The sequence below is a fragment of the Rhinolophus ferrumequinum genome, chromosome 9, assembly GCF_004115265.2.
Source record: "Rhinolophus ferrumequinum isolate MPI-CBG mRhiFer1 chromosome 9, mRhiFer1_v1.p, whole genome shotgun sequence".
NCBI lineage: Eukaryota > Metazoa > Chordata > Mammalia > Chiroptera > Rhinolophidae > Rhinolophus > Rhinolophus ferrumequinum.
The window spans coordinates 75,267,507-75,286,889 of NC_046292.1; the positions used below are offsets into that span (position 1 = coordinate 75,267,507).

General features: G+C 40.3%; 1 protein-coding gene across 2 annotated transcripts in view; it reads left to right on the plus strand.

Annotated features, from left to right (window-relative positions):
• Positions 1–19,383, plus strand: part of MBOAT1 (membrane bound O-acyltransferase domain containing 1) — a 100,059-nt gene that overhangs the window by 72,616 nt on the left and 8,060 nt on the right. For both annotated transcript variants that reach the window (XM_033113297.1, XM_033113298.1), the window contains exons 9-12: positions 4,240–4,343; positions 6,689–6,753; positions 8,817–8,949; positions 11,613–11,764. In XM_033113297.1, the coding sequence (XP_032969188.1) occupies positions 4,240–4,343; positions 6,689–6,753; positions 8,817–8,949; positions 11,613–11,764 (454 nt within the window). The remainder of the gene's footprint in view (positions 1–4,239; positions 4,344–6,688; positions 6,754–8,816; positions 8,950–11,612; positions 11,765–19,383) is intronic.

Below are 19,383 nucleotides of genomic sequence, written 5' to 3' on the forward strand. Positions count from 1 at the left end.
AACACTTTGGATCACTTAACCAAAAAAATCCAGTACATACTGGAAAGCAGTTGAGCCGGTGTCAAGAGTACTTCCCAGCTTAGCACTCTTCTTTCCTTCGGTCCATAAACTCAAATATATGTGATAAGGAGAAAAGCTATTGTTTAAACCCAGTTTTACTAATAGATGTCAAACCTTGGAGCTTCTTTCACCAGTCACACGGCTGTTTAGTGCAATGGAGAGTTAGGGGAAAATTCCAGAATGATCTGGCTTTCTTGTAATTTTTCTGGGTTGTACATAATATATGATACCAACACACGTGCTAATGTAGGTTATATTTTTTTCTTTAAGAAATTGTTGGTTAAGCTTTGTGCCTTAAAAAGAAGCTGACTTCAAGTCATTTTTCTTCTTTTAAGGTAGAAAGTTCAACTTAATTTGGTTTTATCGCACTTTTTTTCCCCCTCTGAGATAACTTAGTCAATAGTAAGTTTTATCTTTCTTTTCAAACAATGTTAGACTGGAAAAGTTTAAAGCTTTGCTAAAGTGAGCAATAAACGCTTCCACTTATCAAGAATGGTAAAGGAGTTTGATAAGGCATGGCAGCTGTATGTATTTCACAGCTGGAATCCTTCCAGAAATGGGAATTTAAATCTTAGCTGAAAGTGACCTGGGGCTTGATATCAGAGAGCAGTGACTATTTATTAAGTTTTATTGATTATTAAACTCACATCCTAGTGCTTGGCCCGTGTTCCATGAGTGAGGGAATAGCTCTTAATGAGTTCTTCTTTTCTAATTTCATGATCCAAGGTTTTAACCCCAAATTAAAGTTGGTAGCTCCTAAATTATTTTCTCATTTACTATTTTTTATTGTGGTAAAATATACATAACATAAAATTTAACCATCTATAGTGTACAATTTAGTGGCACTAAGTTCATTCACGTGGTTGTGCAACCATCATCACCCTCCATCTCCAGAACCTTTTCCATCCCCCCAAACAGAAACTCCGTGTCCATTAAACAGAGAAGTAACTCCCCATTTCACCCTTTCCCCAGCTCCTGGTCCAAATGATTTTTAAGGGTTGAAATGTTCAGGGATAAATTCAGGCCATTGTGGTACTTACGTAACATTTGGCCTAAGAGATCTGAGTTAAAGCTTTTCTAAAATTTGCAGTGTGGGAAATTTTGTTTCTGGCCCCACTCCATTTAATTCAAGGAGTTTTTGTTGAGTACCCGGTTCTGTGCTATGAGGAATTTGGTTAGGACATCTTCCCCACCCTGAAGATGGTTACACTGTGTGTGCGCAGCAAGCAGGCAGAGTTATCAAGAGCTGTCCCAATGGTAGGAATACAGAGGAAATGACGAATACAGACTAGTCATCGGGGAAGCCTGCAGAAGTCTCCTTGTCGCTTATGCCTTTTTCTGCAGCTGCTTTATGATTTAAAAATAATTTCCTTAGTATGTAGGCGTTATACCTACTATGGTTGGAACCCTACTTGGAACACCAGGCATATTTTTCTATGTGAAACAGTGTTTTCACTTTTCACTAACCTGAGAGTGTGTGTTTGTGTGTGTGTGTGTGTGTGTGTGTGTGTGTGTGTGTGTGTGTGAGACAGAGAGAGAGAGAGAGAGAGAGAGAGAGAGATAGGAATTGAGAGAGAATCTCTCACTTCCCTTACTACCTTCTACTTTTTCACTTATCCTCCTTTTCTCTTCCCCTCTCCCTACCCTTCCACTGCCGTATTCTGTATCGCAGCATTTATGGCTGGCTTCTGGACTAAATCAGCTCCTGATTTAAGGAGGAAAGAATGGTCCTTCTGTGGTCCTTCTTAGGGAAAGTCTAAGACAAAATGGATTGTGCTGGTGGGGGTTTGGGTGGAGAGTGGGTCATGGGGTGTCTGGCATTGTTCTGCTTTTTGGGGAATACTCTGGCTATTTGGAATATAAAATTAACCCTTTCTATGGATAGCTTTTTCTGTGGACTTGACTCGTTTGCTTTTCTTTCCCCCCCCTTTTTCTTTTTTTTGTTAGCTTTGGTAGAAACACTTCATTCATTTGTATGGCCTCAATCTGAGGTTTCTTACAGTTTAGATTTCATGGGCTGATCTGAAATTAACCTGTGTATTATTTATGAATGAAGAAGCAGTGAATAGTATAACAGGGAATATTTAAACTACTTAACCGAATAATTGTTTTATTCAGCTCCTTAAAACACCATTTACATATAATTGATGTAGTAATTATACATGATTATAAATTTTAATCCTTGAAGCTAGCCTCTTGATGACTCTCAGCTGAGCTGCACTGTTAACCTAGTTCTAGTTACTGTTTGTGTTGAAATAATACGGCTCTTTTCTTTGTACTTAACATACAATTCTGGTTGTTTTCCCCCTACTAATTAGTGAAACTCAACTTTAGCTTCGGCTGTGCTCTAAAGATCACAAACTCCAAAATATGGGTGTCTGAATTAATTTGTAATAATATGTTAGCGCCATGAACAATATAAATAAAGCCAATTTTAGACTGGTTTAATCCTTTCAACATCCCTTTAAAATAGGTACCATTATTATAGCCATTTTTTACTCAAAGGAATAGGTTTCTAAGAAGTTAGACGACTCTCCCAAAGCTGTGCATTTACTCTGTTGCCGAGTGGAGCTAGGAACCCAGAAGATCTGCGTCCAGAGCCCCCATGGACGACTATCTTCACACCTTTGTGAGCAATAAATGAGAAATGCCTGTAGAGTAATTTATAGAATCTTAAAATATAGTGAGTATATGCACACATGCACACGATAAGTATTATTCTGGTTTGTTTTAGATCTGGTCAGGTCAGTCAGATCTGAGGCTGGGGATGGGGAAAGGAATTCAGGGGTTGCAATCCTGGCCCCAGCGTGGTCAGTTCAGCTCTGGTTTTCATCTGTCACCACAAACCTCAAGGGCTCTTCTTCTCCTAGCATACTTTACCTTCTGTCATTCACAAATCGGTACTCAGACATTTAAACCTATTAGTTTCTTAACTGGCACACTCTCGCTTTGTTTGTCTTTTGCGCTGAGTTTCCATCCATTCAACTTAGGAGAATGACGTAGAAGGACTCAGTACTTTGCATCCTTTCTTCTAAAAGAAACCAGATCATTTTACAGTGAAGCCACGCATAAGATAAGCAACATTAAATTATCAACTATGCCAAAAGTAAAGGAGAGAAACATAGAGCAGGTTGTTTTTCTTTAGAGTAGCCCTTCAAAGTCCATCTGGAATTGGGCTTGAACTCCTGTAGAACCAGAATGAACAGAGCTACAGGAAAGAAAGATTTCTCTAAGATTTCCAGATCTACGATGTTACTGTGCTGTGATTTAATTAGTTTGATTATTTTTTTTAAAGAAAATATTCTAATAACTTGAAATAAGATAAATGGAAACAGAAAATTAGCCCCTTGGTCATCACAGTATTTTTATTTCATCAGGTCTCTATTTGTTTAGGAAAACATTTTATTAAGGGGTTGATTAGAAATATAATAGTGCAGGGGGATATTTCCTTATAGTTCACTGAAGTCAAATACAGAGGGAAACAGGAGCTTTTAGACAGGCTTTATGGGGAGGATGGCTTTCGTGTTGTGTCCACGTGTGGTCTCTACGGCAGCGGGCCCCAAATTCATATCTCTAGCTCTTTCTTTTTTCTTGTATTCCAGACTTTTCTAACTGCACCGTGGCAGCCCCAACTGATAACCTACTGGCATGTCCTGCTTAATATGTTCAGAATGAGCTCCAATTTCTCTTCGAGAGCTGGTTCTCCTGACTTCCAATGCTGTCTTATCAGTTAATGTCTTTCCATTTTTAATGACAGTTCTTGGACCCCTATGGGGACCCTTGTTTCTTCTGGTTTCTGTTTCTGAGCTTAAGTGTATTTTTACCTGTTTACCTTTTTCCTCTTATATCAAGTTGGTCACTAAATCCTCCTGTTTATTGCTTTGTTTTGGTTCTTCCTTGCTCTTTTATTCTCATTTTGCATTCTCTGAGCATCTAGCACCTTTCTTCTTAGCAGGTGCTCACTAAATGCTAGTGAATGAATAAAAATTGAGGTCATCAAAGAGCCAAAAATGTTTCTCTGGCTCACAGTGGTACCAGGTCCTTTAAATGTTTTTGGTTTCTTTTCCAAGGATACTACTGCCTATCTCTCCATCTTAAAGCTAGACAGACATTGCTATCTTTTAAAACAGCAATGTGACTTTTGTTCCTTATCCTAATGTGTTGTTTTAAAAACTGTAGCTGATGCAGTGAATAATGCAGCTGGCTTTGGGTTCAGCGGCGTGGATAAGAATGGAAATTTCTGTTGGGATCTGCTTTCTAACCTGAACATCTGGAAGATTGAGGTGAGTCTATTATGCTTCTGAATTAAGCTGCCATAGTGAATAAAGCAAATGGCTTGCTGTGAGTGCACTGTCCAGGGATCCTTTTTCGTAAGTCCGAAAAAACAGCTGCTATCAGGGAATGCCAGGTCCAGCAGACTCCTGGACATTTTGTCTTGGATCCTCTCTCTCTCTCTCCTCCCCGGCCCCCCACCGCCTTTGCCCTTTCTCTCTCCCTCCCTGCTCCCTTTTGATACTGACTTTCATAGTTTTCATGGCTCAAGGAATAATGACACACACACAAATCTGAAAAAGAGCCAGGAAAATCATTTTTGTTGTTTACATTCCTGTTCTTTCAACTAGAAGGTACAGATGTCATTTTCTCTTTTCACATTCTACTTTCTTCAGTCAAGAACACAGATTGGAAGCTCCCGTATTTAGATTTCAATATTTTAAGTGTTCTCTGTGGATCCTTTGGAAACATTGATAATCCGTTTCCTTTTACGAAGAGTTGTCATGGTACACATCTTTTAGGCCACTAGAATCAGTGTGGTTTTTCCTTTCGCTGACTTAGTTCTTGGACCGTTATTCTGATGTGTCCTCATCGTCAGAGGTGGTCTCTTTGGGGCCACATTCTTGATGTCCTTGGCATTGTCAGCGCTCGCAGTGAATAGCAATACCAAGTCCCTTTCCTCCTTGCAGCAGGAAGGAAGTAAGGGCATGGTTCTCAGCATGTACAAGTGTGGATTCTCTGGCCAGGTCACTCATGTTTGCTGTTGGTTGGGGTTTCCCACCCACCACGGGGCAGGCAGAGTACCATTGGAGAGTTTGGGCAGAGGGGATGTGCATGTAGATCAAGTAGCGAGGGATGTGGAGAGGGACCCCCCGCCACCCAAGTTAGGTGGACCCCAGGCCACAAGAAGTCATGGGGTGGGGAGGAGTACATTCCACCTTCTTGACGTTGGAGGCTTCTCTTCATCTTTAATGGAGAAGCTCCAGCCTCCAGAACAACCTTTGTCATTTTTGGAAAAGCAGTGGAGAGAATCTACAAGCTTCTCTTTTCTTGGTAGATGATGTCTGAGAGAGTACGGATGTTATGACTTTCCTCTCTTTTCCCACTAAATCTCTTCTCTCCCTCAAATCTCTTGGACCACTGCTGGCTGCTTTGGAGGGCTGTGGTTAAGTGTCCTTTACAGTGGGTCCCCTTGACTTTTGGCTGCCCACTAGTCCCCTTAGCTGTGCACCACAAGATAGAGTCCTTTCACTGGGGACATGTGTTCGGGATAAAGGGCTAAGTGATGACATTATGTGTTCATTATAAAGGAAGACCAGAAGGAGGAAGTTTGCATTTTCAATGGAGTTGATATAGACAGAGCTAAAGAAAGCAACGAAGTCTAATTTAGTTAAGGCAACTTGGAGCTGTGCTTGTAGCATTTTATTAGCCATAGAAGATACGGATAAATAAAGCTTGCTAGTGTTTTGAAATAGAAACTCATATTACACTATCTACCTATATAATTATTAATAGCTATCTATCTGTCTATCATCTCTCTCCTTTCCTCCTTCTCTTCCTTCCTTCCAAACACATTACATTAGGCCAGTGTATGACCTATCTGAGGTTTTCTTATGATTGAAACAGAATAAAGTGGCTCTTACACTTTCCACCTTCATTAGGCATTCTGATTCTTGAATGTTTGCCTCAGGCTTTCTACTACCAGCCTTTGATAAGACTTTTTGTTTTGAATGAGGAAATCTAGGCGGTGGCTTATTTTGGAATGTCTCTTCCTCAGTGGTTGATTTACCTGTGTCTTTGCCAATTGGGTGACACTTGTTTTCTGTATTGACTCCTTCATGCATAAAATCTCTCACTGTTCTAGATACAATTGGAAGCATTTGAACCTGTGCAGCTGCTTGTAGAATAACGTTACCAGGCTGACCTAGTTGATAGATGGCCACAGAGTGAAAAGATGACGATTAAATGCAATTTGTCTCCATGAAGGCACTAAATTAACATGCTTAAACTTTTCCTGTGGTAAATCCCCTTTTAGAGTATTTAGTTTTAAAATTCAGATGACCTAAAAATTTTTTTGAACGAGAGTAGAAGGAAAACCCACAAAATATTCCTTTAGTTTTCATATAATGTGAAAATTGAGAAAAATTGAGACTTTGCAAGCTAAGCTTTAGTGGAAAGTAAATCTTATAAACACCAGAATTTTACTGTGTACAATGGAACAGCTGATACACTCTTGACCTAGTAATCACTGTTGAAATGGCACATCTAATCTGCTGCCAGGGAAATTCTAGGGAGGACTTTCCATTACTTGGAGTATTTTTCAAGCTAATGCTAGGTATTATTTTCTTCTTTCTAGACTGCCACAAGTTTCAAAATGTACTTAGAAAACTGGAATATTCAGACAGCTATTTGGCTAAAGCGGTAAGGAAACCAAACATGACCTCATTACTCATGGCACCGGGATGTGTTTAGACGGGAGTTGTTTGATGAACAGCAGTAGTCTGCCAGTGGTAATGTCATCTGACACTTTTGTTTTGTATTAACATCTATACCTTGTAAATGAAAAAGTAGAAGTACAGTGATTTGAGAAGGTCACAATGTAGCATATTTATTTTAATGTATCAAACACTTAACTCTTGTCATTCCTGTGTACCAGGCATTCATCTAATTGTTATATCAATCCCATGAGATATTGGTACTTATGATCCCCATTTGTAGATGAGTAAAGTGAGACACAGAGAGGTTATGTAATTTGCCCAAAGTCACACAGCTAGTAATAGATAAGAGCCCAGACAGACGCTCTCCAGAGCCAGGCTCTTAACCTCTGAGCTGGGCTGCCTCTCACCTAGCAGTGAGTCTGTTGCTCAGGTGTCATGGAGGGTGAGTGTCAGCACCTAACAGCTGAAGATCTCTGTATTTATCCCTAGCATTAAAAACTTATGGGACCCCAGAAGTTTATGCTTTTGAACTTTGTATTTTTGTTGATATTTCTCTGTGCTTCTGTTTCCTTACAAATTTCAAAATTAAAAACATTACTTATTATGGAATTGATAATATGCCATTCCTGAGTACTATGCTATCCTAGAAACTCTTAACTAGTGAATGCTCCTATCATATGAGTGCAGGGAGAGTATAAAAATATTAGCTGTAGATTGTTTTTGATAAGTAGCATTTTTCTTAGGTGAAGACATAGGGGTAAAAGAAGAGACAATGTCTAGTAATTTCACCAAAGTAAGCTCATGCAATGTTGTCTGAAAACTGATACGAACCTGCAGTTTTTGAAAATTTGGCTTAACATTATTGCTATTAATTTTGCAAATAATTTTAGCATAAACCTGTACTTCTGTATATTGAGTAATCCCAATGTAACATGGGTCCTACAGTCTCCATTAGGAGTTTGTTCTAAGATGACTGGACATACAGGTATGCATAGAAACAATGAAAAAAAAGAAATACAAAAAATCATTTTAGAAAATGTAGTATTTGATTCATAGAAAAAGAAACAGATGGTAAGAAACAAATACATATGCAAACTACCCCTTATTTCAAAAAGAAACATTACAAGGGGGGGTCCCAGTCTTGTGTTTTTTCCCCCAAATGCATTGTTTTTCCTATGAAGAGGGAGCCATAATCCTCATTTCTGGTTTAAATCAGTTACTCGTGACAACCCATACAGTGCTGGATTGATGTTAATGGTTTGAATTTCTATTTTATTTCCTATTTGGGTTCTCTCATTTAATAAACCATGTGATGGCTTCTTTAGGAAGTGCCATTGGCGATTTCTAGACTGGATTTGGGAGAAAGCCCCTTATCACTTTGTTTTAATAATCAACCAAGAGGTCAAGATCTCCAGGGTGTTTTGCTGACAATTTCTTGATCCACACAATATCACCTTTTAAGGCAAATTTGTGGGTTGAAATCTGACAGACACAGTGAGAGCTGACGTGTCATATAACTGACACACTGATGTGATGCTGGTGTCCCTGCCAACTGACGAAAAGGGTTGTGGTGTTAGTTAGATGACGTAGGGGCCAGGTTGAAAACATAAATTAATTTTGGCTAAATGAGGATATCTCCTTCTAAAGACCCTTATCCTGATTCCAACATTTTTTAGCACCAATAACACTTACTTATCTATAAGTATCCCTGGTACATTAGGCCGTTGATGGCAGGTGCTCTTGCGGGGTGGAGTGACCCTTTGGATGTTGATTAGATACAGGAGGATGGGGTCCAGATCATTGAGTTCTATAGCGGTTAAAACTTCATATATCTCCCAAAGAGATGGAGCTGTGACTTGCCTATCTGGTAGTGTTCGAGAAAACTAGAGTTCAAGCTGCTTGGATTCCTTTGCAAGTCCCTGAACAGACAGGCCCTCAGGCATGGAGCAAATGATTTCTGCGGGTCTGATGCCAACCGATGACGGTGTAACGGGAAGTTGTCTGTGTGCGTGACCTGTGGCTCATTGTACCTGCCTCTCCATACAGAGTGTGCTATGAGCGGGTCCCCTGGTACCCCACGGTGCTCACCTTCATCCTGTCGGCCCTGTGGCATGGTGTCTATCCTGGGTACTATTTCACCTTCTTAACTGGAATCCTGGTCACGCTAGCAGCCAGAACGGTAAGCTTCCTTTGGTTGTGGGGTCTTGTCCTGAGTAAGCTGATGCCTGTATGTGTGTTGTCATTTAGTCCCATCAGGAGTGGTGGGTGGTGGTGAGGGGTTAGGAGAGAGGTTGAAAAATCAAACAACAGTCTTCCCATTAGAGAACTACTTCAGCATATAGCCACCTGTGGTCATAAAATGGTTAACTGTTGTTTTCTCCGTATTATTTATAGAGTGTGTTTGCAAAACACATGGAATTTTAGGAACAATGTTTAGGAACAGAAAAGATGAAAATATTTTTAGTTATTAAAGGCTGAACACACATAGTCTAATCACAGGTTATGATGATTACAAATAAATATGGGCTTCGTAAGTCTTCATTTTGCTTATATTTCACTTCACTCCTCATTTCATTATCCTAAGCCTAGAAATAATTCAGAGTCTGTCAGCAGCCAGTAAAATGGCACTCACAGGGCTTGTGTTCTGTCCGAGATTGCTCCGTCCTTTCCTGTTTGACCTAGTTGCTTCAGTTTGTGTAAAATCCTCAGTGAATTTTATAAATTTGGTTCTCTATAGGTTTTTTGGGTAGCCTTCAGTTTGTCTTAGACTACTATTTGTGGGCTGTAGAGCAAGGTAAAGGAATAAAAACTATGCCTGCCCTCAAAGAAGGAGATGCACCTGGATACAAGTAATTACAATTCAGTGTGCTCTAATGATCAAATACAGAGTTTCGTATTTGATTTCATTTCAATCTTTGATAACAGTTGTGGCTTTTTTTGTTTATGTGCCAAGAGCTTTTAATGACATTTGTTGAACTGTGTTTTGGATGTGGATTGAGGCGCCCCAGCATAGTTATTCACTTTTTCTTTAATTCCTCTGTTCTATGCACATTCCAGAGCCCTACCGTGTGTAGTCAGTGTTCTAGGCGCTGGGCTACTGTAGTGAACAAGACAAGAGTCCCTCTCTATGGAATTTTTCGTTTAGTTACATGAAAGTTTGTTGGGACATAGGTGTAAACAAGATGGATAACTGGTTACTGTTCATGCTGATTAGCCCATTTTAAATATAAAGCATATATTGTACATATTTGTACGCAGAAAATAGGGAAGACATTTTCTTTTCTCTCATTCATATTCCTGTTTAGATTATAAAAGAAAACTGAAAAACAGAGTCCAGGACAAACTAAGGCCCGAAACAAACAAAGGCCCGAATTTTGTCTTATATTTTTTTTTGTGTTAATATATTCAGAGCATTATTTCTTAAAATGTCTTTAGTTCTGTTTATCTCAACTGGCATAAAGACATTGAATTATGTAAAGCCTTTCTTTTGGGTGGTCTGGAAACATTTTTCACGAATGATTTAGTTAGGGGGAAGAGAGGAGAGGGCTGATGGAACAATATTCTTATTTTTTTTTCTAAAAGGAGAATGATCTCAAATAGTTATGATGTGTCTTAGGTCTGGGAAGTTACTTAATAAAATCTCTTATGTGCTTCCTAATACTATTGTCCATGTTTCCCTTACCCCTAGCATGGAGGGACCTCTAGATTCTGTCCTGAGAAACTCAGGGCTGAGGAGAGGAGTCAGCTCACCAGAAGCCTTTCCTGCTTTGAGGACGACCTACCAATAAGCTAGCCATTGTTTTAGCTCCTCTGGTTCTTGGATCTGGCAATTAGGTTTCTTTCTGGAGGCAAATACAGTCACATATGTCAAAGGATCTAAAATGAGTGTATCCTTTGACCCAGCATTTTCCATTTCAAAGCATTTCTCAGTTTTCTTGTCTGTAAAATGGGCATGATGATGCTTACATGATAGGATTGTTGGGAGAATCAACAGAGATGACACGGGTAAAGCATTAGCAAAGACTTGGCACACAGTAACCACTCAATAGCTGCTCTTATTACTAATGGTAATATTTTATTACTGTTATTCAGAGGAAATAATTAGGAAACAGTGCAGAGATGTATCTACCAGGGCCTGCATCACAGAATTGTTTACATTAGCAGGGGTTGGGAGACAAGCTAACTTTTCCATAGCTAAAATTGTATTGAAGAGTAATACTTAATGATGTGGGAAAAAAATTCATGATATATTAACTAAATGAAAAAACAGGCTAAAGAATATATTGATGCCATTGGAAATATAAATGTGGATACTTGTGAATAGAAAAAAGCTTGGAAGGATATATGCCAAGCATTTAAATAGTGCATTTCTCTGGGAGATGTAAAAAAAAAAATTGTTTTTGCTTAGTTCTTTAAACATTTTTCTACAGTGAACATGTATTTTTTAATATATGGAGGGTGCCAAAAAAATGTATACACCTTTTAAGAAAGGAAAAAACTTTATTAAAATTATGCTGATGGTAACCATTTTGTGCACCTCTTGTAATTGCAGAAGTCAAACGTGACTTACATTCATCTTTTGTTATCAGTATATATTGAGTATTACAATTTTAATACAGTTTTTTCCTTTCTTAAAATATGTATACATTTTTTTTGGCACCCTCTATATATATAATAAACAACCCTAATGGTACTTTTAATTGAAAGTAGAACTCAAATGGTTGGTGTTTTAGATAGCCTTTGTTCCTGAGGTATACTACCTGCGTGCACAGAGTAAAATTTTTGTTTGTTTGTTTGTTTTTTAAATTTTTTACCCTCCTCTTTGCTTTCCTTTGCTTGCAGGTGAGGAACAACTATAGATATTACTTCCTTTCTTCAAGAACCCTTAAGTTGGTTTATGATGTGGTCACCTGGGCTGTCACTCAGCTGGCCGTCTCGTACACGGTGGCGCCTTTTGTTATGTTGGCGATTGAACCAACCATCAGTTTATACATGTAAGTTCCATTGTTCTCAACTGCTGTTTAGTAAACTTGCCTGTTTTCTCTGTGTTTGACTTAGGAGTTGATAGATTGAATCCAGCAGTACTAACAATTTCTAAATATGGCTTCAATGTGAAAATGTCCATCTGTAGATTTAGGCAGAAATGGTCATCCTGAAAATAGTAACGCACAAACACCAATACAGATGAGCAGAGTTGACAGGAAGGAAGCCCTTCAACCATTTGTAACAGAATTAGGGGATGCTTAGGGCAGTGAATTTTGAAGGGATGTGTTTGAATTACAAACTCAGAGGGTGAATTTGCTGTCTTGGCCTCTTTCTACTGAGGGTAGGCTACATTGGAGGCTGGGCGGCATTCTGAGAACAGGACAGAGGTGGGCAGGTGCTGCCCACTGCTGGGAAGGGCTGACTTGAGTGATCTGCAGGAGAGCTCTGTGTCCTACGGAGATGGCACTTCTGCCAGATGTGCATGGGCTTTTATGTCATGAGTTGTACATGGTAGAGGGGAAGTTCACACCAGAGACAAGAAGCTTTTAGGGAGAGGGTGTGTCAGGCCCTTATATTCAAACACCAGTGCTCCAGGTGAACTGCAAACCTGTTCTTGTTTACTCTTGTTGTTTCACTCTTCTATGGAATTCGTGGAATTTCTCCACCCTTGCAAACTGGTTGTGTGACCTCTGACAAGTTAACTCACCTCTTTCACCTGAGTTTTCTCATCTATAAAATGAGGCTAAGGAGAATCACCTCAAAGTACCTTTGTTAGCACTGAATGAGGCAGATGTGTAAAGGGCTCAACCCAGTGCCCGGCATATAGATTGTTTTCAATAAATGCTAACTTGTAATGGTTTGCACAGGCTTTTTGTAGGTTGACGTTGGAGCTCTTCACGACGGTCAGAAAATTGACTTAAAAATACACAATGCAAACAGGCCTTCTTTGTAAGTTGGGGATTTCCTGCTGTTGATACACAGGTCAGGAATGATCACGACACTTTCACTACTTAACATGGGTTTCAATGTCTATAAGTCAGATGATTATTTTTTCAGGTTATAGGAAAACAAGGTAGAGGGAACTAGACAACACTCATCGGTAAAGTCTGTTTCTATGATACCCAGTAGGTGATAGGAGTTATGTCAGTAAAACAGGGAAGTTGAGCTGGTTTTTTTTTTTTTGAATACACACATTTTTCTAGATAAGAGATGACAGTATAGTAAGAAGAGGATTATAATCTTTCCTCCAAACGCCCGGTTCAGCCACTGCAGAGGTAGGAGCCACTCAGCTTTAAGAAAATTGAAATAGAGCACCCCTTCATTGGACTGCCTCTCCCAGAGGCACCCCCCCACACACACCTGTACCACACTGGCTCTCAGCTGGTTGCACTTCCTCGGTGCTGCCCTAAGGGCAGCCCCACTTGCTCACAGCTCCCTTTTCCTTCCCCTTGTCTCAGTGCCCTCCAGCCAGCATCGTCCTTCCTTGCCTTCTACATTGTACCACCTCCTGAGCAGCGTTTGGCTCTGTTGAGCTGCTGTCTGTCTGGGCTGTCCAAGTTGTTGGCTTAGGTGCTAATTGTTCTGGTTCCAAAGTCTCATTGAGTTGTCTGCTTCTCACGTGATTCCCCCCCCCCCCCCCGTAAGCCCTGATATTTTAAGCACAAAATATTGCTGAATGGGAGATTTTTTTAAAGGAATGTATATATTATGTTATAGCAGAAATGCCTGTATTCAACTCAGTATGATTTAATACTTAAGAGTGTGTTGGGCACTGAGTGATTGGTACAAAGATTTAAGAGAGCATGGAACAGGAATCTGACTCAGACTGGGCATCAATGTGGCTTTTAGGAGGAAGTGGCATTTGAGCTAAGTCCTGGAGGCTGCGTAGTGGGAGTGAAGCAGACACAGCGTGGCAAGGGTTGTGGGTAAGGTGGAGCACTGTGGGTCGTGTTCGAAACACAGGGGCAAGCAGAGAAAGGCCCGCTTGTGATGGGAGGAAGCTCTGTGCACTGAAGACCTGAGTGTGGGCAGAACACAGAATCCAAGGTAGACAGCAGTGAGCTGAGAAGAGATAGGTAGTTGTCAGTATCCCAGTTTATCATAAGAGGAGTGGAGGCTCAGAGAAGGTGAGTAATTTAAAAAAACTCACACAGCAAATAAATGCTAGGCCCAAGTTTCAGACTCAAAGTTCCTTTAACAGCAAGATCAATAGGACAGTTACTAAAAACTTCTTTAGAAGTTATTTTGGAAGAAAATTACTGTTTTGGGATCACATGCATTTAACCAACTAAATTATGCTAATTTCTACACTTCGGCAGGGCCTTAGAGGAAGAATTAAATAGTTACCAATCTAGATCACTCTTAAGTAGGTTTCCACTTCTTTCCAAAATCAGTCTAGAATATTAAAACAAAACCCCCTTTGTTTAGGGTGAAATTGATGTTTCTGTTAATTTTGTCATCATAGTTGCTTATACAGGCATACCGCATTTTATTGTGCTTCCCTTTATTGTTCCCTTTATTATTCCCTTCTTAAATATTGTGTATTTTAGAAATTGAAGGTAAGACCAGCCAAAAGATTACGACTTGCTGAACGCTCAGATGATTAGCATTTTTAGCAATATTTTTTAATTAAGGTGCATACATTGTTTTTTAGACATGATATTTTTGCATACGTAATAGAATGTAGTATAGAGTAAATATAACTTTCATATGCACTGGGAAACCAAAACATTTGTGTGACCCGCTTTCTTGCAATATTTGCTTTATTGTGGTGGTCCGAACTGAACCCACGGTATCCCTGAGGTATGCCTGTATATATATAATTTAAATTCCCTATCTAGATCATATCTGTTCAATAGAAGTTTCTACAATGACAGAAATGCTGTCAATACATTAACCACCAGCACATGTGGCCGTTGAACATTTGAAACATGGCTAGTGTGACTGAGGAACTGAAATGTCATTTTTATCTAATTTTAATTCATTTGAACTTAAGCAGCCACACATTGCCAACGGCTATTGTAGATTGCATCTCCAAAAAGTGTTTTCATAATCTCTTAAGAGAATCATGGAATCTGGTAAATTAAAATCCGTGGTCTTTTAGTAGAGGTGGGTCTGGTTGTATTCCAGATCTTTTCCTCCCTTGAGGCTAATTTCAGTAACTGGCAGTGAACCACAGTTGTATGCATATGCCTTTCTCAGTATATCCCTTCACTGCTTAATGTTTAAATTTCAGATGTGCTTCATTTTTATATCTACTCAGTTTTCAATCTATAGTGACTTCAAATCTCAGCTTTAAATTTCTCAGTGTAATTTGTAAATGAGCCCCAGGTGAATGCTTAAATGTATAGTAGACCTCCTTACTTATAGATGATATGTTCCAAGACTCCCAAGTGGATGCCTGAAACCACAGATAATATCAAATGCTGTATATACTATGTTTTTTTTTCCTATACATACATAAATTTTCACTTAAAAGAAGCACTTTACAGCTTTTCTTAGGCATACCCGAATTATCAGAATCATTACGCTTCTGCCTTGGGATCATTATTAAGTAAAATAAGGGTTACTCCACAAGCACTGTGATACCGGGACAGTTGATCTGATAACCAAGAGGGCTACTGAGTGACTACTAACAGGTGGGGAGTGTCTACAGGGTGGAGACCCCGGACACAAGGATGCAGCTCCCTGGTGGGACAGAGTGGGATGGTGCGAGATTTTATCACACTACTCAGGACGGCATGCAATTTAAAACTTACGAATTCTTTATTTCTGAAATTTTCTGTTAAACATTTTCAGATCACTGTTGACCACGTGTAACTGAAACAGAAATGATGGGGAGAGGGCTACTATATTATGAAAGAACCTGTCTTAATCAACTGGGGCAATGACTAAATATTATAGACTGGGTGACCTAAACAACAGACATTCATTTCTCATAGTTGGTGAGAGCGCTCTTCCTGGCTTGCAGAAGGCTACCTTCTCACTGTGTCCTCACATGGCACAAGGAGAGACAGAGAAAGAACGAGATACCAGGAGAGAATCAGAAAAGGAGAAGGAGAAAGAGAGGGAGAGACAGACAGGGAGAGTGGCAGAGAGACAGAGACAGTGAGAGAGAAGAAAAGAGCAAGAAAGAAGAGAGACAATGAAGAAGAGACAAAGACTGAGATAGACAGACTGAGACAGAGAGATCAAAGAAGAGAGAGATATAAAAGAAGAGAGACAGAAAGAAGAGAGACAGAAGAGCTCACGAGTGCTCTGGTTTCTCTTTCTCTTCTTTTAAGGGCACTAATCCCATCATGGGGGCCGTATTCTCATGGCCTCAGCTAAATCAAATTACCTCCCAAAGGCCCCTCCTCCAAATACCATCACACTGGGAGTTAGGGCTTCAAAATGAATTTGGGAGGGAAACAAATATTCAGTCCAAGGCAGACCCTTTCTATGAAACAGTTTTGAAAGGCAAATCTTCAGACATTAATGTGTCTTTAAGTAGATAACACTTTTTTAATTCAGTGTGTAAGAATTTGTGTAGAAATTTTTGCAGATAGCGAACTCCTTGACAGTAGGAACAATGCCTTATTCATCTGTGTACCTGGGGTATTTAGTTCAATTCCTAGCCTGTCCAATAAATGTTAGTGGAGCTTTTCCATAATAAAAAGTATTCCTTAAAATTTTAGAGAACTATAGGATGTCAGAATAGGCTACTAAACCTCACTAGAAGACTAAAAACTTTTCATTTCTGAAATATTTGGCTTTAATCTAACATTAATGAACATAATTCATCCAGTGTTAATTTGGCCACCTGAACAATTAAGTAAGGCAAAGTACAAGAACAACGTGTATCTTAGGTGTGCAGACTTTGTAAGCTGGAGTTACCTATGGCTAGGGTGTGTCTGTGAGAATGCCAGTTTACACTTGTTGAGCCAGTGTGTTTGTCTGTAGAGCTCTTTTCACTCTCAGTAATGTCCTGGTTTACACAGTACATTAGATGGTCCCTTGCCTGTGGCTCTTCACCTGTCTTCTGGATAAATTACCATTATTCCTCTGAAGGCTTCGGGTCAAGATGGTAGAGTAGGTAAACGTTGTGCTCACCTAAGTTTGACCACATCAAAATTACAACTAAATTATGGCACAACCATCGTTGAGAATCACCTGAAGTCTAGGTGCACAGAAGTCCTATAGCTAAGGATATAAAGAAGAAGCCACGACAAGACTGGTAGGAGGGGTGGAGACATACAATGGGAAGCTCCCACACTCATGGTATGGTGGTTTCGAATTGGGAGGGATATCTTGGCTGTGAAGATCCTCCCTGAGGAGCCCCAGCCCCACACCGGGCTCCCTAGCCTGGGGCTTCATTGCTTGGAAGAAGATTCCACAACACCTGGCTGTGAAAACCAGTGGGGATTGCATCAGAGTGAGATGGAGGGCTGCTGAAGTCTCAGGCACAGACTCACTTGCTCATAAACTCACTCACTCTTAGCTCCACTGCAGGGGCAGCAGTTTGAAAAGTGATAGGGACACATGGGGAGGAACTGAATTGACTAGCTTCAGGTGAGGACTGGAGGGGCAGGAGTCAGGGCAGCTCACTTCAGGGAGAGAAACACTGGCAGGTGCCATTGTTCCTCTGTGGAGCTCCCTACCCAACACCCAACTAGCCTGGTGAGGCATGTGCCAACTCTGAGCTCTCCATTAAACTGGCTAACACCATTTGCCCTGCCTCTGGGGATTCACTGAGATCTGCCCCACCCAACTTGCCCTCTGAACTCCAGACACTTCCAGTTGGCTTTTCCACAGGGGTGGACTCATGCTGTGGACTTTCCTAAAATCTCTCAAAGGTCCACAAACCCTACACAAGCAGTGGTTGGCTTTGGCATGTCCTGCACCTCTTGCTAAGCAGCCCCAAGCCTAGCACAAGTGGCAACAGGTCTCAACTTGCATTGTAACTCCCATCAGGTGACCCCAAGCCTGGTATAAGCTGCAGCCAATCTAGGCTATGAATGTTGCTTCAACTAAGCCACTTCAACCCTAGCACAAGTGACAGCTGGCCTCAGCTCACATCATGGTGCCCACCAAATGGTCCCTCGCCCAGTACTACTGGCAGCTGACTTCAGTTTATCTCTCTCAAGTGCCTCCAAACCCAGCACAACCAGCAACCAACCACAGATCATTTTGTAGCTTCTACCAAGTGGTCCCAAGCCGGGCATAAATGGTAGGTTACCGTGGCCTGCACTGGAGCCCCTCCTAAGAGACTCCAGAACCAACATACTTGATGATCTGCTTCAGACCACACCAGAGCAGCATCCAAACAGCTTCATAAATGACACATCCAAAGGGAGGACAGACTCGACTGGCACGAGAGCCCTGCTAAAGTGAATCCTGCTCCATATGGTCAACCCCTGCACAACAGCTCATATGCTGTCGTCACAGCCAGGTCTAACAGCCAGTCAACGTGAGAGTCAATCCCACCTACTGATATGCCAACTACAGCAATTAAGGCTCAACTACAAGAGGAGGACACACACAACCCACACAAGGGACTCCCCTGGAGCACCTGGTGCAGGTGACAAGAGAGACAGTGCTACTGGCCTCAAGGACACCTACAACACAAGGCTGGAAGATGTAGCAGATCCACCTAACACAGAGAAACAAACACAGTGAGCCAGTCAAAATAAAGAGACAAAGAAGCTTTTCCCAAGTGAAAGAACAGGACAAACTCCTTAAAAAGGACTAAATGAAATGGAGACAAGCAGTCTACCAAATACAGAGTTCAAAATATGGGTGATAAGGATGCTCAATGAATTTAGGGGAATAGATGAACTTAATGGGAACTTCTATAAAGAGATAGAAAAAAAGGACCAGTCAGAACTGAAGATTACAATAACTGAAATGAAGAATACAGTAAATTAGATGAACAGTAGATGATCAGGAATGAACAGTAGATTAGATGAAGCAGAGGTTTGAATCAGCAATTTAGAAGATAAGGTAGCAGAAAACACCCAATCAGAACAGAAAAAAGAAAAAAGAATTTTAAAAAAAATGAGGATGATTTAAGGGGCCACTGGGACATCAAGCTTACCAGCATTCATTTCATAGGGATACCAGCAGGAGGAGAGAGAGCAAGGAATTGAAAACCTATTTGAAGAAATAATGCCTGAAAAATCTCCTAACATGGTGAAGGAAATACAGGTCCAAGAAGTTTAGAGTCCCAAACAAGATTAACCCAAAGAGGCCCACATCAAGACACACCATAATTTAAATGCCAGAGGTTAAAGACAAAGAATTTTAAAAGTAGCAAGAGAGAAGCAGTTAGTTACCTAAAGGGAGCTCCCATAAGACCCATAAGACTGTCAGCTGATTTCTCAACAGAAACGTTGCAGGTCAGAAGGAAGTGGCACAAAATATTCAAAGTGATGAAAAGCAAAGACCTATAACCAAGATTAATGTACTGAGGAAGGCTATCATTTAGAATCTAAGAGGACAAAGAATTTCTCAGACAAAAAACACTAAAGGAGTTTATTACCATTAAACCAGTATTACAAGAATAAAGAGACTTCTTTAAGATGAAAAGATAGAAAATATGAAAGAGAAAACACAGGAATCAGAAAAATTCTCGCTGACAAAGGGAAAC